The following is a 26,693-nucleotide window of genomic DNA, read 5'->3' as shown; positions in this document are numbered from 1 at the left end:
GGTGTTTTACGCTCTAATAAATTTTTCCTAACTACGATATTGATGAAATTTCCGTTGCCAAATACTATAATAAACACCGATAACACTATTCGTGTTCACGAATCCCCTCTCGGGGTAGGTCGGGGGTTGTGACAAGGGAGCTCTCTATAATGTCGAAACATACCTTCCGAAAAATAGGGAATATCAAGGCATGCTCATTTTAGGGTTTTCTTAAAATATAATAAAAAAATTTAAAACATTTCTAAATTAGTTAACAAACAATAAACAAATAAACAAGCCGTAAACATGAACAAATTACTTGTGATATAAGCTCAAACTTTATGAACTTTCTTGAACCAAGCTCTCATGCATCAACCAATCGTCACATACATCACCCCTCTCTTTTTCATAAGACAAATATTTTTGTTCATGTTTGTTCGTTTAAAAAAATTAGCATATTCGTGGTCGTTTTTGTTCGTCGTTAAGAATCTAAATAACCTACACATCTCAATTGAAAGAGCCCAAATGTTAAAAAATATAAGGAACGTAACAAATTAATATATACGTATTAATTCAAAACAAATCTACGCTAAAAATTAAACAAATCATTACAAAATATAAAATAGCAAAACGATTAAAAACAAAAACTTAAATAAATCCCCGTAACATGTCAGGACGGGAGGGGGGCTCAAACTTGTGTGTATATATATGGGTTGGGTTATGGTTAAAAAATCTCAACTCGTCAACCCAAAACCTATTAACCCAAAACGATTGACACCCCTAGTAAAAAGTTTGGTTTTCCCTCTATTTATTCAAATGTTTTAACTTGACATAAAAAAATAACAAAAAAAGTATAAAAAGTGAAAAAAAAAATGAGGTGTAAAAGATGATTAAAGTGAGTTTAAAATATTAAGGATCACATCTGCAAGTTGAGATAGAGTAAAAGATGTTTTTCCTGTAATTTTTTCACACAAGAGCGAGTCAAGTCGTTCGCGAGCTATTTCAGTTTGAATCGGTACAAAGCCTGTAACAAGGTCGAACTTTTTTGAGCTCGAGCCTTGTATGAGAAACTCGTTTAGGCTCGTTGAGCTTTAACGAACCTTGTGTATTGCTAAAGTTTAACCATTTTGGATTTATATGTATTAATTTCACACTCAACCGAAATCTTACTAAACTTAAGCTCGTTTAAAGTTTTTCTTAAAATATATAATAACTAAAAAAGCATGTAAATTAATTAACAAACAATAAACGAGCTAAGTCTGATTTTGAAAAACAAACTTGTACTTTAGAAACTTATTATCGAACGGTGCACGAGCTCAAACCCTCGTAAGTCAAAACAAGCCAAACTCAAGTTTGGCTTGACTCGCTTGCACCTCACGTTTTACACCCCTAACAAATATATATATATATATATCCTCTCCAGCCCCCACAACTCCATCTTTCAATCTTCAATCCTCAACACAAACCATTCCTAGGGTTTCAATGGCCGAGGACTCCCAATACTCCTCCGGCGACCACTTCGCCAGCGCCAAACGCAAGTACGACGACACCACCGCCGCACCTCCACCGTCCTCCGGCCGCCGTCCCACCGGATTCTCCGCCCCAATCCTCCCTTCACAGTCCCCTGACTCCACGTCAGCCTACAATACCGTACCTCCACCTGCGGATGAGATCGAGCTCGCTAAACAGAAGGCGCAGGAGATCGCTGCTCGTCTGTTTAATAATTCCGAGTCTAAACGTTTGAAATTTGATAACGGCGGAGGCGGATATGAGGGTGGTGAGAGTAAGGGGTTCGGTTCGGGACCGACAGGTTTGATTCGTTGCTCGGATGCTTTGTTTTTGGTTTAGTTGTGTGGTTTAGGTTAGGGTTTGACCTTTGTAGCTGATAATTAGATTGATGACTGTTAATTATTAATAAATAATGAGCGAACAGCTTCGGCTTGGAACACTACTCAAGAGTCTAGTTAGAGCTTTTATAAATAGAGCTCCAGCCTAGGGGTGTAAATGAGTCTAGCATGAAAACCAAAGTAAAAAATGGTGAAGGTTCAAATAATCATTGTTCTTAATCTTTTATCATTACCAACAGAGGTGTCGTTAACTTCAAGAAGCGAGGGACTAGGAACTACAAGCGCATAAATTGGGGCTCGCCTGTAAAAGGTCTAGGCGCAAGTAGCGTGGGCTTTTAATAACTATATTCCTAAGAATATAAGTAGTTATTTATCATAGTTTTATGTATAACAATAATGAGTAAATACATATACATTAATTATTTTAAATTAAAGTTATATCAAAATTTGGCTTGCGATCCAGCTCGAGCTCGTTTGTTAAATAAGCATAATTTTCAACTCGAGCTCATCTAATCTTTTACAAGACGCTAACGGGCGGTTTGGCATGTTTACACCCCTAGTTGTGAATGTTATTAATTTAAGAATTTATGAAATGCAGATTATGAGCAGAAGCTTTATTCGGCGGCTTCTTCTGTACCTTCTGCTTATAGTTATGGAGGCTCAAGTAAAAAGATTGAAATACCAAATGGCAGGGTTGGTGTGATTATTGGTAAAGGTGGCGAAACTATAAAGTATTTTCAGTTACAATCGGGAGCAAAGATTCAGATTACCAGAGATATGGAAGCAGATCCCCATTCACTGACCAGATCAGTTGAAATAACAGGTCAAGCAGATGCTATAGCCAAGGCTGAACAACTGATCAAAGATGTGCTTGCTGAGGTATACGTTAACTTTAGTTTCTAATGATGATTTTGTTTATTCATTTTTTGTGTAGGATTAATGTATTATGCTGGTGGAAGTTACCATCTAGTATGTGTGAATTTGAATGTTTAAACTTATTGGTTTTGTGGTTCAGGCTGAGTCTGGAGGTTCTGGCATAGTTTCCAGGTGGTTACCTGGTCAGCAAGGCGGTGAACAGTTTGTGATGAAAGTGGCGAACAACAAGGTACTTTGTGTGCTAGAAGCGGGTTCAAGATTACTGCACATGTGTTGCATGTGCTCTATAAATTGTTAAATTTTTTGTGATTGCTTCTAGGTTGGTCTTATTATTGGTAAAGGGGGCGAGACCATAAAGAGTATGCAAGCTAGCTCTGGAGCTCGTATTCAGGTTGTTCCGAATTTTATATTAATTTCACTTTTACAGAGCCTTTTTAATACAATATCCTGATTTTTACATGAAAATGTTACTTTTTTTTTATCAGGTGATACCTCTACACTTGCCTCCTGGTGATACATCAACTGAAAGGAACGTGCAAATTAATGGAACTCCTGATCAAATTGAGGCTGCAAAACAGCTGGTTAATGAAGTAATCAGCGAGGTATGTGTGTATATGCAATTAGACCAAGCATATGCTTGGTTCAGAATCTGCATGCTAAATTTACTTGTCTTTTATAAATGCTGGGCATCTTTAATCTTACATGGATATATGATTGTCTACCTTGATTGATGTGATATGACTAATACGTGAATCTGATCGTCGCATTGTAGTTCAAATGTGATATACTTCTCAAATCAATTTTAGACCTCGCCTATTTGGAAGGGTCAAATTTCTGCCATTGATTTTGCTTTTAATTATTAGTTATATATTCTGTTATTTTAATATTATTGAGATCATCATTATAGCACGGTGCCACTATCTTTATAATTCACTGGACTATTCATAGAATCATAGATTAGCACAACCTGCTTCTCTTCCAGATATTCCACTTGTAAAATCTAAGGTTGCAGATTTTGCTGTTGCTGCTGTTTTCATGCCAGCTCAGCTGACTGATTCATCCTGCTAGAATTCAAATTACGTATATTGCGGTAATATACCTTCGATTGAACGATAAATGTGTGTGGATGCATATCTTCGTATATCAGTATTGCAGGGCTGCTGGAACCTTGGCGAGCACACTCACAGTTATTTGATAATTGATAATTCATTAGGCTCAGTACTACTAACTATGATTCTTTTTCTCTTTAACACTAAAATATATTTGATAATTGATTAGGGCTAAGATCTAGTTTTTGTTATTTTAGCAATTATTTAGGGTTAGTCATATTATATATGCTTTTGCATTTTGTTTTGTACCCGTTCACTTCGAATAGGGAGAGCATGGGCTTCTGCTGGAGTATCTCCTTCGGTAATTCCACCCGACCCATACGGTATGTAGGCACCTTAACCTGTCATTATACAATAATTACATAATTGATATCGTTGTGCTTTATTTATGATATATTTGTGCTACTTGTCTTAAGATATCATTTATTTATGTTTCTGTATGCAAGTATAGTTAGTTGTTCACTGTTAAATCATTATATGTGTTTGTTCGTCTTGTGTTCTTGGTTTATTTGAGATAATGATAATTGTGTAGAATCGTTTGAGAAATCCGATGGGCAGTGGTGGGTATTCACAGCAAGGCTACCAAGCTCAACCCCAGACAAACTGGGCCCAACCTGGTCCACAAATGCAGCAACCGGGCTATGGTTACATGCAATCTGGAGGGTATGGTCAACCGGGCCAATACACCCAACCACCATATGGTGGATATCCTCAGCAAACTCCAGGCGGTTATGCCACTGGCTGGGACCAATCAAAAACTGGAGGTGCTGGTGGTTATGAATATTACAATCAGCAGCAAGGCTCACAAACCCAACCACCTGGTGGTGGTTCATCGGCCCCTACGGATGGCTCAGCTTATGGTTATGGTCAACAAGGTCAAACTTATGGTCAAGATGGGTATGGGGGATATGGTGCTGGTTATGGTCAACCAGGTTATGGTAATCCAACATCTGGATATAATGCGACTAGTGAAAGCACCGAAGGGGCGGCACCGCCAACGTCGCAGGCAGGTTATGGGACGGCCTCGCCAACGTCACAGGCAGGTTATGGGGCGGCACCGCCAACGTCGCAGGCAGGTTATGGGGCGGCACCGCCAACGTCTCAGGCAGGATATGGGGTGGCACCGCCAACGTCGCAGGCAGGTTATGGGGCGGCACCACGGTCTCAGGCAGGATATGGGGCGGCACCGCCAACGTCGCAGGCAGGATACGGGTCTCAGCCGCCTTCTGGATATGCTGGTTATGGACCACCTCCAACACAGAAGCCGCCAGTTACACCGACTTATGGACAGCAGCCTCAGCAGTCTCCACAGGGTGGCTATGCACAACCAGCTCCTTATGCTGGCGGTCCGCCTGCTTATGGTGGTGGGTACTCTCAAGCACCGTATGGGCAGCAGCCAGCGGCGTATGGAAGCGCGTATGGCGGTGGTTATTCTCAGCAGCCACCAACTGCTGCATACCCTGGTGATGCGGCGGCTCCAGCGCCTCAGGCTACCCCGCCAAGTGGTGGTGCGGTTGCCAAAGCTTCACCTTAGAGTTAATGGTTTTTTAAGGAGGCAAGAGTAGAAACAGACATGTCTAAAGATAATCTTGTTTCTTGTTTGGTATGTTTTCGTATTACAATGTATTGTGGTGCATTTCCTAATACTTTTTTGTCATTAGTAATATTGATGTTGATTCAGTTTGAAAATGGGTTTTTGCTCTGATACATGGAAGATGTATTAATAAGTGACGTACTTTAAGGTGTCATTATATTATATGGGTCAAATGCACAAGTAAGTTTTATGATGATGAATGAATTGACGGTTTCTAAACTATTTTATATGGTTTCTTAGCTATTCTATATGTATATCTTAATTGACATGACAGAATAGCCCCCTTTTTATCACTTTTATCATTTTTAAATAATACTTGAGGTGATTTATCAAGTATCGTTGACGCATGTATAGTGGGATATTTATAGTCCATTGGGTTAATTGTAATACAAATGACGGTTATGTAATCAGCGCGAACTAAGTGGAACTGTATGAACACTTGTTTATTGACTTTAAGTTTAACTGTGATACAATTATATTTAACGTCTGTTTTTCCCCTAGCGTATCTACTGGAGAGTATGGTCTTGCCACACTGTTACTTTAGAATATGAATACTTTTGATGTTAATAAAGCCAAACCTGAACTCAGCGGAACGTGTGAGGATACATCTAGTTATGCTTCACTATTTTCTTGAACTTTAGTTTCATAAGTTAATACCAACAAACATTTAGATATATCAAATATGCATAATCAATCATTTAACCAAATCTATATCCATACTATCTATATCTATACTATATAACAAATGACAAGGACATCTTAAAATTTAAGAGGTACAAGCACTATTACATAAATTATTTTCTTTAGTGCATACAAATTTAAAAATATAGGGGTAATATAGTATTTTAAACATCTTGAACGGTTAAGAATATTTAGTTTAGAAAATAACTATAATTATGATCCTTTAACTTCAACAAAACTTTGTTAATTTTTGAAGTAGCTACAAATAAACCCCTTAACTTTACTCATTTATTTGACGTATTCATTTAAATTTTTTATTTCTTCTATATATTTTAAAATATCATGTTTTAAAGTAACCCGACTTTACCATTGCAACGTGCTTAATTTTGTCGACGTTTCAATGTAAGTTTTATTTTATTTTGAGGTGTTTATGATAATGTACAAGTCAATTAGCATAAGAGTACAACTCATATACGCATTTATAAACCTAAAATATAATTATAAATTTAACCTTTCAATTATATTCAACTTTTGTAAGTTTAAATTATAATTACTCTTCCCCCCCTAAGTTTATCCATATATTCATCTATAATTTTTTTCTTTTTTTTTCTTTTATATATTTGAATATATAAATTTTAATAAATTTCAACTTTACAATCACGACGTGTTTATTTTTGTTGACGTTCCAATGTAAGATTTACCAAATACAGATGTGCATGGTACAAAACAAAATGATTTTGTATCACTTTTAAAAGAAGTATAAATTTTGGTGAGTTTCGATCATTTTTTTAAAATATTTTTTGCTGTTTTGGGTCAAAGATCAAGGACTTTGATAGGTCAAAACGCGTTCGAGTTATCACAGACTTTGTTAATATGGTTTGCTGTTTGTTATCTTTATGATCCGTTACATGTCTTGTAATTAATAAAAATCGTTTAAACATATTATCGTCACTACAGCATCACACGGGTATACTGCTAGTATATATAAAGCATAAGTGATGAGCAAATTTAAGAGCACATTTTTAAGCATTTTACAACTCATAAAACTTATAGTACAAGTTTAAATATGAGTAATATAGTCCTTTGCAACATTAAAATACGGTTAAACAATTTATATCTAAATGATACTTACAATAATAGTCCTTCAACTTAAATCAATTTTGGTAAACTTATTATATATTTACATAATTACCCCTTCTTCTAAACCAACTACCCCCACGATTTTTTAACGCCCGCAACTTTTCACACGTTAATATTTTTTATAAAAAAATATACCATAAAAACGAGCATTTTATTCTCTTTAATTTGAGTATGATATTGTTGTATTTTAAAATGTTAACATATTACGTGATTACCAATAATGACCAACAATAAATCGGGTTAGGTGAGCTCGAGTCATGTGCCAGACCAGATTAGGGTCAGAACGAGTCGATACAGAAAAAAAATTTGGTTCAGGTTAGGTCGGTATGGGTTTCTGGTTGAAAGTGGTCAAGTCATAACCGGTTCGGGTTTGAATGATGTCATGTCGGAACGGGATTCAACTCACAATATGTTGGTTTAAGAATTGATTTAATTTGAAAGTGTTGTATATTTCATTTTTGCTTCTTGATTTTCAGCGCTGGTTACGTGCATTTAGGCATTAGTTATGCGGAATGCGTGTATGGTGTCACGTAACCGATTACGCATGTAACATTCGTCAATTTTCGGACCCGAAAACCCGACTCATTTAAAATTTTCGATGTGATTCATTTAATTATACATATACCCATATGTTACATATTTCATATGTAATAGTTTTTCTTTCCTAAAGTTATTTAATAATATTAATCATTACTAATATGTATATAAAGAAAAATTATAACACATGATTTTTTTATTTACTCAAATATCACATAAATAACATTATTGATGCATAATCAAAGTACATCATTTTAATCTAGTTATGTCACATTTATTTTTGTCACATTTATTTTTACCTAAAGTTATTTATTTTTAAAAGATGAAAAATATCTTCCTACACCATTCAAATTTTGGTCAAACCTCCTCCCATAAATCACTCTCCTAATCAATCTTTAAATACTATTAAAGCAACACAATGTGGACACATGGCCTTCATCTAGGCTGTCCACATGTGCAATCCAGTCATCAAGTTACCATTTTCATAAGGTCTAATATTGTGCCACGTGTCCTGCTCTCCAAACACCCAAAATAACAAAACCCGGTTTATTTTTCTCAAATAATATTGATGCAGCCACCGATTCTCTCTCTAATCACCTGATGATTATACGAACCCTAATTCCGCTGGTGAGATCTACAATCAATTCCACCACTGATATTCTTTGTAACTTCTTGATGAATATACGAATCCTACATCCGTCGTTCAGATCCACCATGGAACCTCTAGAGTGTTTACCAACAATACGAGCCCTAATTCCGCCGTTCGGATGCACGCCTATTGGAGACATCAAAATCATTGGAATTGATTCTCCGATGATTATATTGAAGATAGCTAACAATCCAATTTGCATTTACAATGAGTTTATTTAACAAATTTCCCGTCTTTCCGGCCAATCTGTTATACGCATATTTTATTTTCTCTGACTTTTCCGGTCAATTATATATTGTTTTGTTTATTTTATTTTAAGGACTTTATATCCTACCTATTTTTGGATAATTTTATGAAACTTTGTATTGTTTTTTGTTTATTTAATTTTAAGAAGTTAATTAACAACCATTCAATACTTTATATCCGACCGATTTCTGTTTTTTTTTTAATTTTAAATTTGTAATTGTTTTGTTTGTTCAAGTATTAAAATTTTCCGGTTAACCTGTTCTGATAGTTTTGTTATTCAAAACTTGATATTTAAATTTCCGGCTAATTTCCGTTCAATATATTATGCCAGCCATTTTTGTATTCTTTTTTTATTGAATTTTTCAGTATTTTATATCCGACCAATCTTAGGATATATTTCTGTTAAATTTATAATTGTTTTCTTTGTCCAATTATTAATTTATTCCGGCTAACCTGTATTTATAGTTTTCTTCTGCAAATCTTTATATTTTGATTTCACGCTAATTTCCGTTCTAATTTATTTTCCGGTAAATTTATTTTTAGTTTAAACAAATAACAGAAACTTTTAATTTTGTTAAGATTATAAGTTTAGTAACCTATCTAAATCATAATTGTGAAATTTTAATTTTGTTAAGATTATAAGTTTAGTAAGCTTTGGAAATCATAATTGTGATTTTTTAAAACAAACAATTTATTTTAAAATTGACAATAATAACAATAATTAAGTAAAGAATTTATGATTTCATTAACTTTTTTGGTTAATCATAAAATAATCCGAAATTAAGGAATATATTTTAGAATATTTTCAATCGGTTATTTTTAGAAAAAATCATCTACAATAAACCCGTTTCATTATATTAATAATGTTTAAAGTTACCTTAAATATTTAAATATAATCAATCGGTTATTTTTTGAATAAGTAATTACAATAAACCGATTAAATTATATTCAAACTTTATTTAGAAACTTTCTAACATAATACGTTTACCATAATTTATATTATGTACATTCTACTATATAAATATCTACGTAATCACATAAGCCATTATCATTCTTTTCATAATTATAAATTCTCCAACAATGTAAGCTCCTCCCCTTTTAATAATTTTGTTTATGTTTCAAATAATTTATTCTAATATTTTATATTTTAATTTTATTCATAGGACAATGGAAGCTCAAAAATTTACCAAGCTTAATGAGATTGATGTTCCCAAAACATCACCATCAACTCTAAAGGTTAGAGTTATAAGACTGTGAAGCATAAAAGACAATAAAAATGTGAATGGGGATTTTCTGATCGAGATGGTACTCATGGATGAAAATGTACATATCAAATTATGAATCTGTATCTAATTATTGATTGACTTTTAATTGTAATTCTTATATATATTTTTTGCTTTAATGGCAGGAGAATCAAATCTAAGCAACCGTTTACAAACATGATATCTTTAAATTTAAAAGATTTCTCAAGGAAAGCTCAACTTTTACTATAGTTAATTAGAGCGTTGGTTTAAATGAATCGAACTACCGTGTGATTGACTGTTCCAACAAATTGGTGTTGGGACCAAACACACATGTGAATTCATGTAACGAGTTTGATGGCCGTCTGTTTGGTTTTAAGATGATTTCTTTTGAATCAATAATCAATAAAGATATTTCTTTGAAATCGACAGTTGGTTTAAAATAATTTTCTGACATTCAAATAAATAGATTTATAATTATAGCGTTAGATTTCCATTAAATCTGTTAATTAATTATTTATTTATTTTTCTTTGTGTTAGATATTATTGGTCACGTGGTTTATGTGTTTAAGAGCAATGCTTCTAACGTCTAGGACAAAAACAAGCGTACAATGGAGATATCTGATTTACGGTATTACTATTACACCTAACATTTGATTACATATTTTTGTTCATAAACTTTATACTTATGACTGTTTCTAACGCTTCTGTAATTTCAGTTGAAATTGTGTGTATCTCACACTATGGGATCATTATGCGTCTGAGCTCTTCAAATATGTAATTGAACATTTTGATGAAGGCCAGGCCATTATTGTACTGCAGTTTGGTAGGGTTAATTATTACACTGGTTCTGATGGTAAAGGTAACTATGTCTACTGTTTTTAACTTTCTTGTATTTTAACATGTCACTAACTTAAACTAATGTGTCGTTGTATAATTTTAATTTTTTTTAGAGAAAGTGTCTGTGTCAAATTCTTTTGGATCTAATGTTAGCCGTTCCTTTATAAACGAATTTTTATTTGAAATAGAAGAATACAAAAACAGGTATATTATTAAACCAACATTGTTTTAGTTTATGTATTTAGTTTTTAAATTTCATATTATGTTACTTATTCCTAAATTCATTAAATTTTAAATGTTGTAGTTTGGTTGATTTGCTAAATGACAATGATGTTTCTGTTCGTAAACCGATTCGAGTGAAGATGTCGTCATCTGTTGATGATGATTTTTTGAGAGAAACAGATTTTTTTAACATCGGTGATATTTATACAATTATATTTGTAAGTTAATTATTACAATCTTTATTTTATCCTAATTATCTTTCAATCCTAATTGAATATTTATTAAGTGCTTTTGTACTATAATGCAGCCTAAAAGTATCATTATCATTGGTACAATTAAGGCAATCTGCCCAGATACAGAATGATATTACATTGGTTGTAACACTTGTAGCCGTAAGCTCATGGAAAATAATGGTGAATGTGGAAAGGAGTATGAATGCAAAACAGTAAGATGCAATATTTTAGGTCTTATCCCTACACCTAGGTATTTATTGAATTCAAATTCAAATGTGTAATTAGTGCATTGTAAAAGTATATGTTCCTATTTATACACTTTTGTAGGTTCAAGATCAAAATAAGGGTGCAGGATTCCACTGAAGTTGTGTCGTTGACTCTGTTTGATAGAGATGCTAAAATGTTGACTAAGAAAACAACAAAAAAATTGATTGATTCTCAAAATGAGGTTTGTTTTTAATTAAAATACTTTATTATTTATACATTGTCATCTATATAAGAGATGGTAAGTTTAACAATGATTAATATTATATTTTTTTCTTTGTCATCTAATTTTATTACAGAATAATTTCATTTTAATAATAAGGCTTCTATTAAAAAAATATTAAATTATTTACATTTTCAAGTTCCGTCCGGATTTTACAACAACAAATAATATTAACATTGTATAATCAAACGTTTCATAATTTGTTAACTTAAAAATGTTACAATTTAACACAAAGTAATATTTCATATAATATAATTAATACGGAGTAATTAAAAATTTAATTTATTTTTTTTTTCTTTTGAAATATCATATGTTACAATTTTCTTTTCTTTTGACAACCTTTATAATATTAATCAGGTCGTATAAATAAATATAATGTTCAAGAAGGATCAAACGCGTCTTGTGTTGTTGATGACATTCCGGAGTCGTCTACAACCTTTCGTAGAAGTTCAAGAAAAAGAACCCCTATAGTACCTATACCTATGGCTGATTTAAACGAACATGCTACAACTATTCATTATCAAAATGTTGTAGATGTTTTTAAAGGAATATCATTAGGTATGATATATATTTCATAATTTACTTTAAATCATTTATTATGTATTTATGTATACTAAGTAACTCCAAATAAATTATTTAAATTTTACTAGAATAACTTGATCATGGAAATCAATCCGTTATGTGTCCAAGTTGCAATGCTTTGTTGTGGAAACCCGAAGTTAACAGACCAAGTAGTAGTAATGAAGAATGAGCTTTTTCCCTTTGTTGTTATAATGGCAAAGTCGAACTTCCCGATGTTAGACAACTAGATGATACTTATCTAGAATTATTTCGTGGTGATAGTGCAATCAGTAAGTATTTCTTGAAAAACATTAGACGTTTCAATTCGGTTTACGTCTATGGGAGGAAAGATTGACCATTCTATAAACAAAGGCAATGTGCCATATACGTTTCGACTTAGCGGTGAAAACTATCATTGTTTGGGAAGTCTTTTACCATTACAGGGTTGTAAACCACAATTTTGTCAACTTTACATTTACGACACGGAAAACGAGGTTTCAAACCGTCAGGTTGTTTTTAGGTAAATACTTTAAACGATATTCTTCCACTTTTTTTATGTTGTTAATTTTTAGTATAAGTTTTATTATTTATAATCTTAGGAAATGTATTTTTTTGTGGGCAGTGATAATAATTCAATGGACGATGAGCTGGAGATGCACATTATTAATTATTTGAAGACGATGTTAGATTCAAATAATTATTTGGTCCAAGCTTATCGGATGGTAAGAAATTGTTTTGAAGAAAACCCACAACTCAATTTGAAGTTGCGTATTATTGGAACAAGACAGCATGATGCGAGACAATATAACCTACCATCCAGTTCTGAAATTGCCGCTTTAATCGTCGGTGATATTGGTGACGCTGTCGATAACCGAGATATAATTGTTACCAAGCAATCTGGTTCCTTAAAGCGTATAAGTGAACTTCATCCATCGTATACACCTCTTCAATACCCGTTGTTTCATCCTTTTGGTGAGGATGGTTATCAGGTTAATATACTTCACAAGAATGTTTCATCGTCATCAACCGTAGCACGCAAGAAGGTTACAATACGTGAGTTTTTTGCTTATCATATTCTAGATAGGCCAAATACGTTTTCAACCATGTTAAATGGTAGGCGTTTGTTTAAGCAAATATTGGTTGACAAATATACGATGATTGAGGCACAAAGATTACATTTTATACGCGGTAAACAACATGAGCTTCGATGTGATACTTACCAAAGTTTACGAGGTATGCAATCTGTTGGAAATACTGATGTTTCAACTGCTGGTCAACGTGTTATTCTACCATCCTCATTTACTGGTGGAGCAAGATATATGATGCAAAATTACCTAGACTCTATGTGTCTCTGTAGATGGTTTGGTTATCCCGATTTTTTCATAACCATAACCTGTAATCCCAATTGGCCAGAAGTTAAAAGATTTCTTAAGGATACAACGTTAAAGTCGGAGGATAGACCTGATATTTTATGTCGGCTTTTTAAGGTCAAACTTGATGCAATGATTAAGTTGGTGAAGATAAGTCTTTGTTTGGAAATGTTCAAGCAGGTAAATTTATTTAATTTGATGAGTATAAATTTATAAACATGATCTACTTTAGTATTTTACTTTGTATAGACTTAAAATTCAATTTAAACAAACATATTATTTGTTTACCTATTAAAACTTGTGGAATATTTACTTTTATTATGTATTTTGCAGTGATTTACACGATAGAGTTTCAAAAAAGGGGTCTACCACATGCTCATATTTGCATATTTATGCATCCATGTAGCAAGATTCTTAATCCACAAGATATAGATAAATTTATTTCTGCTGAGATTCCAAACAAAGATAGTGTTCTAGACCTATACAAGCTTGTATCTGATTATATGATTCACGGTCCATGTGGTGATGCTAATCCGAAGTGCACGTGCATGGTAAACAAAAAATGCTCCAAAAATTTCCCAAAAATGTTTAATGATGTGACAGCTGTTGATTCGCAAGGTTTTCCGGTATACAAAAGAAGAGATAACGGGCAATATGTTGTTAAGTCAGATATAATGATGGATAACAGAACTGTTGTTCCATACAACAAGACTCTATTAAAACAATTTCAAGCATATATTAATGTTGAGTGGTGTAATCAAGATGGATCAATAAAGTATTTGTTCAAATACATTAATAAGGGTCCAGACCGAGCAACAATTCTCTTGTACAAAATAACAATGGTGATAACCCATATCCTAATTTAGATGAAATCAAAGCGTTTTATTATTGTAGATATGTCTCTGCATGCGAGGCAACATGGAGGATATTTTCATTTGACGTGCATTATAGGATTCCGTCTGTTATGAGACTTGCTTTTCATTTACCCGGTGAGCAACATGTAATATATGGTTCTAACGAAGATATTGAAGATATTTTAAACAAGACAACCAATGCTTCTTCGATGTTTACCGGTTGTTTTGAGTGTAATAAGAACCATGACCTTGCAAAAAATCTCACATACGCAGAGTTTCCAACAAAGTATGTCTGGAAAAAAACAGTTACGTAAATGGGAATCTCGCCTAAGGGGTTTTGCAATAGGTAGAGTTCATGCTGTTCCACCCGCATTCGACGAGGCTTACTATCTAAGAATATTATTAAATAAGGTTAGAGGCCCAGAATGTTTTGAAGACATTTGAACAGTTGATGGAGTTGTGTGTGAAACTTTTCGAGATGCATGTTATAAAAGAGGTCTTTTAGATGATGACAAGGAATACATAGAAGCCATTGAAGAAGCAAGTCATACCTCTACCGGATATTATTTAAGAAATTTATTTGCTACAACGTTGATTACTTATAGTTTATCTAGACCTCATTTTGTTTGGGAAAGCACTTGGCAACTGTTAGTAGACGTTATACTATACAAACAACAAAAAGATCAAAATAACCTCGGTACGATTCACTCATTTTTTAATTATTTCAATTATGGAAAATAGCTAATATCCATTAATATATCATAAATATTAATTTAATTATTTTTTTTATTTTATTTTCAGGTTTGATTCTTAATGAAGAAAAGTTAAAAAACCTAGCACTCCTGGAAATTGAAAATTTTCTAATTTCAAACAACTCCAGTTTTAGAAGATATAAACAAATGGCATTTCCAGATATGGAGACAATTTTAAGAGCAATAATCCGTTAATGGTGGAAGAGCTCTCATATGATACCGAGACCATGAATAACAAATTTAAAAATTTGTTTGATTCGTTAACAGATGAACAACGAGGGGTTTATAACGAAATAATGAGTGTTTTGATTGATAAAAAAGGTGGAGTTTGTTTTGTTTATGGTTACGACGATACTGGAAAAACTTATTTATGGATAACCTTATCTGCATCGATAAGGTCAAAGGGAGAAGTTGTGTTAAATGTCGCTTCAAGCGGTATAGCTTCTTTGCTTTTGGAGGGTGGAAGAACCGCACATTCGAAATTTTTAATACCTATTAATTTGACCAAAGATTCCATTTGTCCGGTAATATTACAAGCCAGTTAATGTTAATTTTTATATTAATTTTTTTATTATATATGGCTTTATTTGTTATTCCAATATCAATTTACTTTTAAATATCTTACTTTGTTTATGTTTTTTTTATTCTTTCATAAAATAGGTTAAAGGAAATACCAACGTATATGAGTTATTGAAAAAGACAAGCTTAATAATTTGGGATGAGACACCCATGATTCATAAGCATGCTTTCGAAGCATTGGACAGGACTTTAAACGATGTTATGAATGGTGATTCTGGTAATACTTCCGAAGAACTTTTTGGAGGTAAGGTTGTTGTTTTTTGTGGTGATTTTCAGAAAATTTTGCCCGTTGTAACCAATGGTAAAAGAAGTGAATGTGTCAATGCTTGCATAAATTCTTCTTATATCTGGTCAAAATGTAAAGTTCTTCACTAACTAAGAACATGAGGATTACAGTTGGATGTCGATTGACAGACGTTGAAAACATGATGACCGTCATTTGATTCAATCAAAAACCTAATTAAACTATCTAGATAGGATAAGTAAGGTATCGTATCCACCAAGAGTATGTGGTCAGTGTGATTCGTGTAAGCAACTTTAATATTATGAAGTAACATATTTAGTGCTGATCACACAAGCAATGATTTAAATTTAGAGTTAAACAAGCAAACGAGTAAACAAGTTTCAATCAATTAACAAAGCAAATCACACCCGGGAATTCAAGTAAGCAACCTATAGTAATCTTATGCAACCTAACAGATTAATTATTACTGGTTAACTACAGACTGATCAATCAGACAAAACCTTAGACATCAATAATCTCTTTACACACGGCACTGGTTATCAAACTGTCCTTGCCAGTGTGACTCAGTTAAGGGTAATTATATGTTTTATCGTATTCAATCTAATCAAACAATCATATGATCAATTATCTAGCAACTGGTAACAAGTCGTTCAGACCAACTTAAACCTAAACCGATTGAACACACAGAAATACTAAACATCAGTAATCATATATCAACCATAAACAATTATACATAGTGTTCTTAATCACATGAGAAAAACTGTAAAAGTTACAAACTATACATCCCGGGTATGATTCGGAGAATACTAGCCGAGCATCGTAATCGATAGATCTTCAATTATGATAAGGAAGGCCATTAGGATTGATCAAGAGATGATTGGTAGCCCTGGATTTCACCCAAAATCGCCTAATAGCTGCTGGAAGTCGTCAATACTGATTAGGGTTCGCAAAATAGATATATAGGTCAAAATTCGTTTTTTCACGTTTTTTAAGACCATCGGGTATCGCGATGGCCATAGAACCTACCCGTCGCGTACCGCAACCTAAGAAAACCTCATATTTGGATTCCTTTCGTCGAGAAACCCAATATTCATATATTATGGCTCCCATAACTCATTTTCTAGCTCAGGATATGCTCGTTTTACTTCAAGGTCGCATTTTGTCAACCCATCTTGTTCAGTTTTAGCATTGGCTTATGATTTCTCATCCATACTCTTCCCGAATCCTTGTAATACTTCCCAAGACATCAAATCATGCTTCGGTCTTCCCAAGGTATCATTCCATGCTCGTACAGGTCTCGCATTTAGCATCTTTAACGATCAATTACCTGAAATACAGAAGCACGTATGAAGTACCAAAGTTCTAACAATATACTCAAGAAATTAATGAACGTATGTTAGCCATATTTCCTGGTGAAGAAGTCGAGTATCTAAGTTCCGACAGTTTAGCTGAATGTGAAGATGTTTCAAAGGATTTTGATCCACAGTTGTACTCTCCTGATTTGTTAAACGGTTTAAAGATTTCACGAATGCCTAACCATAGATTGGTCCTCAAAGTTGGTGTTCCCATCATGCAATTAAGGAACATTAATCATGAAAAGGGTTTGTGCAATGGAACGCGTCTTCAAGTCATTAGTCTCAGTAGGCGTGTAATTGAAGCTAAAGTTGTCTCTGGTACGAATATAGGATATCGAACTCTAGTTAGTCGAGTAAGTCTTACACCAACTGATAAGAAACTATTGTTCAGATTAAAAAGAAGACAATTTTCTATCTTAGTATGTTTTGCCATGACAATCAACAAGAGTCAAGGTCAATCTTTGTCAAGAGTTGGATTGTATCTTAAAGATCCAGTATTTTCCCATGGTCAGCTTTATGTGGCTTTGTCAACAGTGAAGAGTCGAGATGGCAAGTTAGTGATACTCGACAAAGAATCAAAGCTTACAAATAAAACAACAAATGTTGTTTACAAGGACATTTTTGGAAACGTAGAATGATAAATAGTAAATTTGTCATCTATTTGAAATTGTTCTATTCTACACTTATGGTTTCATGTAACTTTTTTTGTTTTATACTTTTTTTATTTAGTTCTAAAACGTTTTGTATTTTTGTTTGTTATCATATATTATAAATTGTTATTAAGTTATAAATAAATATTTAATGTTAATATATACAAAAAAAAAAAAAAAAACCGGATCCAAATGTTTAATAAGATACCATTGTTTATATGAGTATTTCAATTTTAAGTTAAATTATTGAAAATAGTAAATATAATATCTAATAAAATATTACAAATATAGGGTAACTATACATGATATACTCATTAGATAGATATAATCATTTAGATCTTTGGAAAACTAAACCATCACTTCATTTTTATATTTTATAATTACCAATTTAATTATCATCATCATCTTCTTCTTCTTTTACACTCTAAATCTTTTCATAACAAAATTATTACGAAAAAAATGTCTACCATTGTCAATTGGAAGTTTTCTACGGTTTTACGTAAGTATGAATTACTCTTTAGTGATTTCCTCATGATACACAAAGATAATATAGAATCTGTGATGATGTTTAATAACCTCCTTAAACATCAGATTCATGAGATTGGTGTTCGGAAAACTTTCTCCATGTATAGAGGAAACCAATCTCATTAATCTTTTACATTATTACCTTGATGATCTTCACCAAGATGTTTTACCGTTTGAACATGTTAGGGATTGGTTTTTTTATCCTTATCAAAACAAAGTTGTTATCAAGTTTGAGAATGACCATCATAAAAATATGAATCCTAAACAACTATTGTGATGTGTGATTTGTTCCTTTTGAGAGAGCTAGATATGTTGAAGTTATCTAATCATAGAAAAGAAATTGCACATTTTGAGTTGGAAAGGGAGGTTGGTTTGAAGGTTAAATGGTTAGCCGAATGTGCAAACTATGAAAGTGATTATGATGGTTGTCCGGAAAGTTTGTTGTCCGATGACTAAGGAGAAGGTAATATATTAATGCTTTAGATAGTGTTCATATATTTAATAAAACATGTATATTGTCAATATATTTTTAGACCAACTAATAACTATATTTATGAACGTTAAATTTTTAGGTTGTACCTAACAATTTTATAATTCTTAGATGTTAGTAATTATTAAACATGTTGTTATGATAAGTTTAATTTAATTGAATATTGTATTGTTTTTATAACTTTTCACGTTATTAGGAAATGAGAGTTTATGTTGGTATAACTTTTGAAGACTTTGATGATGTTTTAATATCAAAGAACATGGTTAGTGTTTTTGTTAATGTCTTTTGGTTGTTTTGTTTCATTTAACTTATTGTAATTTTGAAGTTTGAATGTTAAGACAATGTAATTTTATAATACTTTTGTAACAAATATGAACAAGTAGTATGTTAACCTAAATCTATGTTTAAATAGATTTTTTGTAGTGACATGTTATTCCACCCGCGTGTCACGCGGGTCAATAACCTAGTTTTATCATTAAAACATTCCAAAGAATAACCTCCTTATTTTAGTATAAATAAGAACTCACTCCAACCCCTTTCATTCTTGTACCACTCTTTAACAAGGTCAAGTGATTATTTTTTTTTCCATTTCAAAGGTAGGGTTTAAATTATTCAAGTCTTCCTCATCTTATTTCTGTTTATTTTAAATTCTTGTTCATACTAGTTAATCAAATGGTCATATGTCCATAACACAATCATGTCTAGGAATCCACATAATCCGTACACCATTGTGTATAGGGTGGATGAGACAAATAACACAAGGAGATGATCGATTACACGAAGGTCACACTTGAAACGTTTTTACATCTTTATTTTTCCGTTTTGAATCATTATTTTTTTTTGTTTAAAGGACCCAAGGATTTTTGATGATAGATACTAATAAATGTTATATAATCATATCCAAAAAAGTTCATAATTTTATTTCATCAAAATCATTTTCGAAATCGTTAGAATATTGCTTTTAGCAATATTTCAGTTTTGACATTAGATATAGCCGTCAAAGAAAGAGGCATATCTTGTTTATAACAAACTGAAAAAGTGCAACACCAAATTCTATGATATACTTCAATGAAATACAGTTCAAAAAACTATTTTTACGCATTTTAATTCATTCCTATGAAGTCGCAATAAATATTCTAAAAATAGTGCACAGATTCGTACCCTCTGATTTGCATGGCTGTTTTGGCCTATTTATGTTACGAATTTGCAAACTTTTCTAAATAAAAGTTGTTCAAAACATTCTAATTTAGTAGCCTGGAAAGTCTTGATTTATAATAAAATTGTTTAATATTTTAAATACCTTAATAAAAACAGAACAGTTTGCTGTCCTAAAACTGATTTCGTATTTCATCTTCCTTTTTGATCTTTTCCTTGTTTTTATCTTAATATTTATACATTATATTTAGTATTCTTTAAACTTTCCAATCTCATTAGTTATTCTTTAATTATTATATTTTGTTTATTTATAGTTCGTGAGGTTCGATCGTTCATTTTCTTTAACGTGCTTTCAGTTGTCATTTCAAGTTTGGCTTTAATCTCAAAGGTGAGTTTACATATCCCCCTTTTCATCTTTTAAATTTTGGGGGTGACATGTATATCCTATTTAAATTACTTATTTTTATTTACTTATTGTAAGGCCCCGTTACCGGTAACCCTACTTTCGTGTTGGATTTACGCATAAACACAGTTCTAAATATCAGAGTTAATTAAAACATTTATGCGGAATATAAAACTTTCATAAAACATTACAATATTTCATAACTTGCCTCAAAACATCCTTTGTCTTTCACATTAAAACATTAAAATTAAAACATCGTAAGTCTTCAGATGCCAGGCTCTTATTCTTCTGCCATGTGTCCCCGCTCAAGCCAGCTGTCTCATCCTACTCACCTGCGTGCATACTAAAAGTCAGCTACGCTGAGTGAGTTCTAGTTAATCACATAATCATACAATACATTCTTTACATTTCATACTTAACCTCCTAACTTTCTTTCATACACACTTAAGTGCTTTTACTTTCATTTTTACCTTCATACTTTCTTTACATACATAATCATACGTTTTAAAGAGTCTTTCGCCCTATAACCTCACAGATATTATAAGGGTCTGGTCCCTAGTTTTCGAATATTAGAAGGGTTCGATTCCCTAACATCACAGATATTATAAGGGTCTGGTCCCTACCATCACAGATATTATAAGGGTCTGGTCCCTAGTTTCGAATATTAGAAGGGTTCGATTCCCTAACATCACAGATATTGTAAGGGTCTGGTCCCTAACATCACAGATATTATAAGGGTCTGGTCCCTAGTTTTCGAATATTAGTAGGGTTCGATTCCCTCTTCGTTACCATACATTATCCCCGAGTAATTTTAGGGCTCGGTACCCTTTTCGTAACCATACGACCATACATCATACCTCGAGTATTATTAGGGTCGGTACCCTTTTCGTAACCATACAACCATACATCATACCTCGAGTATTATTAGGGCTCGGTACCCTTTTCGTAACCATACAACCATACATCATTATTCCCTTCTTTTATTATCTCTATCACGTTCATACGCATAAGCATACATATCATATTTACCTTATACTTAACATTACAACCTGACAGTACGTGCAATATCCGAAGATCGTTCACGTACCATCAAGCAATCATTCTTACATAACACATATATCATATAGGGCATACACTTATCACTTAGGATAAATGTATTAACAACACATCAAGTATGCACACAGCCCCGAAAACATAACAAGGAATGGGGCTAGAAACTCACCTGAACACGGTTACGTTCTCCGTTGATCGTAATCCCTTTTTTCAGTTGTGCACGGCTGACTGTATAACAAGTATATATATCAATTTAATATCACTACTTATAATGTATTTCTATTTTTATATGACCCACAACGAACGGGGGTCCGGGGGCAGCGCCCCTGGCAGCGGGGTCTAGGGGCGGCAGCCCCTAGCATAGTCCAAGGGGCAGAGCCCCTGGCTGGGGTCGAGCTGCCAGGTCAGCTTGGAAAAATTTTATTTCCATTAACTGTCTTAACACATTTTTCATTAGATTTTTAATTTATTTTCTAATCGAACTTGACTTTAGGCGAAGTTACCAGCTAGGCGAACTTAGCTTTACAGCGAAGTTGCCATCAGGCGAACTTGGCTTCAGGCGAAGTTGTCATCAGGCGAACTTGGCCTCAGGCGAAGTTATCATCAGGCGAACTTGGCCTCAGGCGAAGTTATCATCAGGCGAACTTGGCCTCAGGCGAAGTTACCAATTAGGCGAACTTAACTTTACAGCGAAGTTGCCATCAGGCGAACTTAGCTTGCAGGCGAAGTTCATCAGGCGAACTTAGCTTGCAGGCGAAGTTCGTTGCTTTGAAGGCGAAGTTGCCCAGATGAAGGCGAAGTTGCCCAGACAGCCGCTGTTTTAGCTTCTGATCGGCATTTCGAGCGATTTTAACACCCTTGCTATGGTTCAATATCACCCACTACGCTACCCGGCCATTTTCGGTCGTTTATACACTAAAAAGCTTGGATCTTTAAACTTCAAAGATCAAGAACCATACCTTTTTGGGCTTGTTTGGATCTCGTTTACTTGCTTAATCACAACCAACCGCTCTCTCTTTCTCGGACCTCGCTCTCCCTCTCCTCGGCTGCCGCCGGCGGTTGTAGGTGGTGTGTATGTTATGGAGTGTTTTTAGGAAAATGATGGAAATGAAGGTATTTTGGGGTTTTGGGGGTATTTATATCCCTGAAATCCCATTCTCATTTAACCCATCTCAATTAATCCAAGTCCAAGACCCGCTCCTTACCCGATATTAATTAATTACGCGAAATCACTAAACATAACTTCCTTTATTCATCATTAAAATTTTAGGATGTTACAATCTCCCCTCCTTAAAGAGGTTTCGTCCCCGAAACCTAACTATTACATAAACAAACTAGGGTAAAACTTGCGCATCTCATCCTCGGCTTCCCAAGTAGCATCTGATCCCTTGCGGTGTTTCCATATCACTTTTACCAAAGGTATAATCTTGTGACGAAGCTGCTTCTCCTTGCGATCAACGATCTCTATCGGTTGCTCGATGTAGTTCAATTGTTCATCAACCTCAATGTCCATTAATGGCACGTGAGACGTGTCATCAGCTAGACACTTCCTCAGATGAGAAACATGGAAGGTTGAATGAATTCCTTCTAACTCATCGGGTAAATCCAGTTTATAAGCTACTTCACCCACACGACCTACAATCTTGAACGGTCCAATGTACCTCGGACTCAACTTTCCTCTTTTCCTAAAACGGATAATCCCCTTCCAAGGCGAGACCTTGAGCATCACATAGTCACCTATGTTAAACTCAATTGGTCGTCGCCGCTTATCTGCATAAGACTTTTGTCTGTCTTGCGCGGCTTTCAATCTTGCTTTGATCAGATCGAACTTTGAAGACGTTTCCTGAACCACTTCTAGGCTTCCCATTTCTTTCTGACCAATCTCACCCCAACATACCGGGGTTCTACATCGTCTACCGTAACGCATCTCAAACGGTGGCATACCAATACTTGAATGGTAACTGTTGTTATAGGAGAACTCTGCCAGATGCAGATGATCATCCCAACTTCCACCAAAATCTAAAACACAAGCACGTAGCATATCCTCAAGGGTTTGGATCGTCCTTTCAGACTGTCCATCAGTTTGAGGATGATACGCCGTACCGATGTTCAACCTCGTCCCCATAGCTTCATGGAATTTCTTCCAGAACCTCGAAGTAAACCGGGTATCTCTATCGGACACGATCGATAACGTTACTCCATGCTTGGTTACAACTTCTCTGATGAACAAGCTTGCTAACGTTTTTGACGAGATGGCCTCTCGTATGGGCAGAAAGTGAGCACTTTTGGTCAAGCGGTCCACAATCACCCAAATGGTATCATGTTGCTTAGCTGTACGAGGTATCTTAGTTATGAAGTCCATGGTGATGTGTTCCCATTTCCACTCAGGTATCTCTAGCGGTTGCATTTTCCCATAAGGCTTTTGGTGTTCGGCTTTGACTTGTAAGCAAGTTAAGCACTTACCAACATAATCCACTACATCGTTCTTCATTCCTGGCCACCAGTAATCTCTTTTCAAGTCTTGGTACATCTTTGTAGCTCCAGGATGGATTGAGTACCTTGACTTATGAGCTTCATCTAAGATTCGACTTCTAAGATCACCATGGCGTGGGATCCACATACGGTCGAACCGAGTTTTAACTCCATGAGTGTTTTCCATCAACCCATCTTGCTGGCCATAAATCCTTTCTTTCTTTACTAACCCTTCGTCTACTAACACTTCTGACTGCACTTTGATGATTTCTTCAAAAAGACTTGAGTTCATGATTAACTTGTATGACTTCACTACTGCAAGGACTTCCTCATTCTTACGACTTAGCGCATCAGCGACCACGTTAGCTTTACCGGGGTAATACTTAATCTCACAGTCGTAATCCTTTATCAATTCTAACCATATTCTCTGCCTCATGTTCAATTCTTTCTGTTCGAAGAAGTACTTTAAACTCTTATGATCTGTATAGATAGTACACTTAGTACCGTACAGATAATGCCTCCATATCTTGAGAGCATGCACTACAGCTGCTAACTCCAAATCATGCGTTGGATAAGTACTCTCATGGACCTTCAACTGCCTAGACGCGTAGGCTATCACCTTCCCTCGTTGCATCAACACGCAACCTAACCCTTGATGTGAGGCATCAGCACAAACAACGAAATCCTCGTCACCATCGGGTAAAGTAAGGATTGGAGCTTGCGTGAGTCTCTTCTTCAATTCTTCAAAGGCTTCCTCCTGAAACTTCCCCCAACTGAATACTATCGACTTTCGGGTCATACCAGTCAGCGGTGCGGCTATCTTGGAGAAACCTTCGATGAATCTCCTATAGTAGCCAGCTAACCCTAGGAAGCTTCGTATATCAGTCGGATTCTGCGGAGTCTTCCAATTCGTTATCGCTTCAATCTTAGCTGGGTCCACGGTAATTCCTTCCGGATTAATCACGTGACCTAAAAATTGCACTTCTCTTAACCAGAACGCGCACTTCGAAAACTTGGCATACAACTTCTCTTTCTTCAGAGTCTCCAATACCTCTCTCAGATGCTCAGCATGTTCAGACTTGTTCTTTGAATAAATCAATATATCGTCAATGAAGACGATAACCGACTTATCCAACATCGGTCGACACACCCTATTCATCATATCCATAAATGCTGCAGGAGCATTGGTTAGACCGAATGACATTACGAGGAACTCGTAGTGTCCATACCGCGTTCGGAACGCTGTCTTAGGGATGTCTGCCTCCTTCACCTTCAGCTGATGGTAGCCTGATCTGAGATCTATTCGTGAGAACCAACTTGAACCTTGCAGTTGGTCAAACAGATCATCAATCCTTGGCAACGGATATCTATTCTTTACCGTAAGCTTATTCAACTCACGATAGTCTATGCACATTCTCATACTTCCATCCTTCTTTTTCACGAACAACACTGGTGCGCCCCACGGGGAAACACTCGGTCTTATGAAACCTTTGTCGAGGAGTTCTTGCAGTTGTGACATCAATTCTTTCATCTCGGACGGTGCTAGACGGTAAGGCGCTTTCGCGACAGGTTGGGCTCCTGGTATTAAATCTATCTGAAATTCTATCTCTCGCTCCGGCGGCAACCCCGGAAGATCCTCAGGGAATACTTCTGGGTAGTCGCGTACAATAGGAACATCTTTCATTTCTTTCGTCTTGGCCGCAGCGTTGACGACATACGCCAGGTAGGCACGACACCCTCGCCTTAGCAAACCCTCGGCTTTTATCATCGAAATGACATTAAGCCCAGAACTTTCCTTATCACCATAAACCGTTACCGCACTACCATCCAATGACTTTAACCTTATCATCCTACTCTTACATACTATCTGAGCCTCAAACTCAGACAACCAATCCATACCCAAAACCACATCGAACCCTCCCAAGGTCATAACGTACAAGGTAACCGGGAACTCATGTCCTTCCAATTCTATCTTACAGTTCTTAACCATTTTTGTTATTTTAACCGAAGTGTCACTGGCGGTTTCTACTACAAAAGTTTCAGACACTCGGCAACATTTCATTTTAGCTAGTTTACTAAATGGTGTGGCTACGAAACTTTTGTTTGCGCCCGAATCAAATAATACAGAAGCGGAAACACCGTTCACTTGAAACGTACCTGTGACGACATCCGGAATCTGCTTGGCTTGTTCTTGGGTCAGCATGTAGGCTCTAGTTCTTGGCCTAGCTTGATCGGCATCCTTCCTTCCACTACCTCCAGCTTCACCATCTGTGCACTCTCTCGCCATGTGGCCTGTCTTGCCACATTTGTAACATGCTGGCTTTGCACTGCACTCATTGGCATAATGCCCTACCTTCCCACACTTATAACACACATTAGACCCCATCCGGCATTCCCCACCGTGAGCCTTTCCACATTTGAGACAAACACCAGAACTTTTACCCCACTTGCACTCACCACCATGCATCTTTCCGCAGGTCTTACACGATCTCTTCTCCCACACTCTCTGCTTCTTATCTTTGAGGTTCCATAACTGAGTACCGAGTCGT

The 26,693-nt window shown here is 34.9% G+C and overlaps 2 protein-coding genes across 7 annotated transcripts; both read left to right on the top strand.

The window, feature by feature from the left end:
* Positions 1–1,461: 1,461 nt before the first annotated feature.
* Positions 1,462–5,538, top strand: LOC143633332 (uncharacterized). 6 transcript variants are annotated; one of them, XM_077101655.1, is made up of 8 exons: positions 1,462–1,789; positions 2,425–2,705; positions 2,842–2,931; positions 3,022–3,093; positions 3,188–3,304; positions 4,344–4,821; positions 4,855–4,953; positions 4,984–5,538. In XM_077101655.1, the coding sequence occupies exons 1-8, from the start codon at positions 1,462–1,464 to the stop codon at positions 5,343–5,345; spliced, it is 1,827 nt and encodes a 608-aa protein (XP_076957770.1). In that variant the 3' UTR covers positions 5,346–5,538. The 6 variants fall into 6 exon arrangements, with proteins under 6 accessions (XP_076957770.1, XP_076957771.1, XP_076957767.1 ...); XM_077101656.1 differs by lacking the exon at positions 4,855–4,953; XM_077101652.1 differs by having other exon boundaries at positions 4,855–5,538.
* Positions 5,539–12,580: 7,042 nt separating this feature from the next.
* LOC143633330 (uncharacterized) lies at positions 12,581–18,034 on the top strand. Its single transcript, XM_077101649.1, has 7 exons — positions 12,581–12,751; positions 12,842–13,475; positions 13,946–14,387; positions 14,507–14,752; positions 15,379–15,742; positions 15,879–16,041; positions 17,442–18,034. The coding sequence occupies exons 1-7, from the start codon at positions 12,581–12,583 to the stop codon at positions 18,032–18,034; spliced, it is 2,613 nt and encodes an 870-aa protein (XP_076957764.1).
* Positions 18,035–26,693: the final 8,659 nt, after the last annotated feature.

The sequence above is a fragment of the Bidens hawaiensis genome, unplaced genomic scaffold (assembly GCF_021521415.1).
Source record: "Bidens hawaiensis isolate Kalapana, Puna unplaced genomic scaffold, B.hawaiensis_p1.1 tig00006678_1, whole genome shotgun sequence".
In the NCBI taxonomy this organism is placed as follows: domain Eukaryota; kingdom Viridiplantae; phylum Streptophyta; class Magnoliopsida; order Asterales; family Asteraceae; genus Bidens; species Bidens hawaiensis.
The sequence above is the reverse complement of the archived record's forward strand: the minus strand, read 5'-3'. Positions and strand labels throughout refer to the sequence as shown.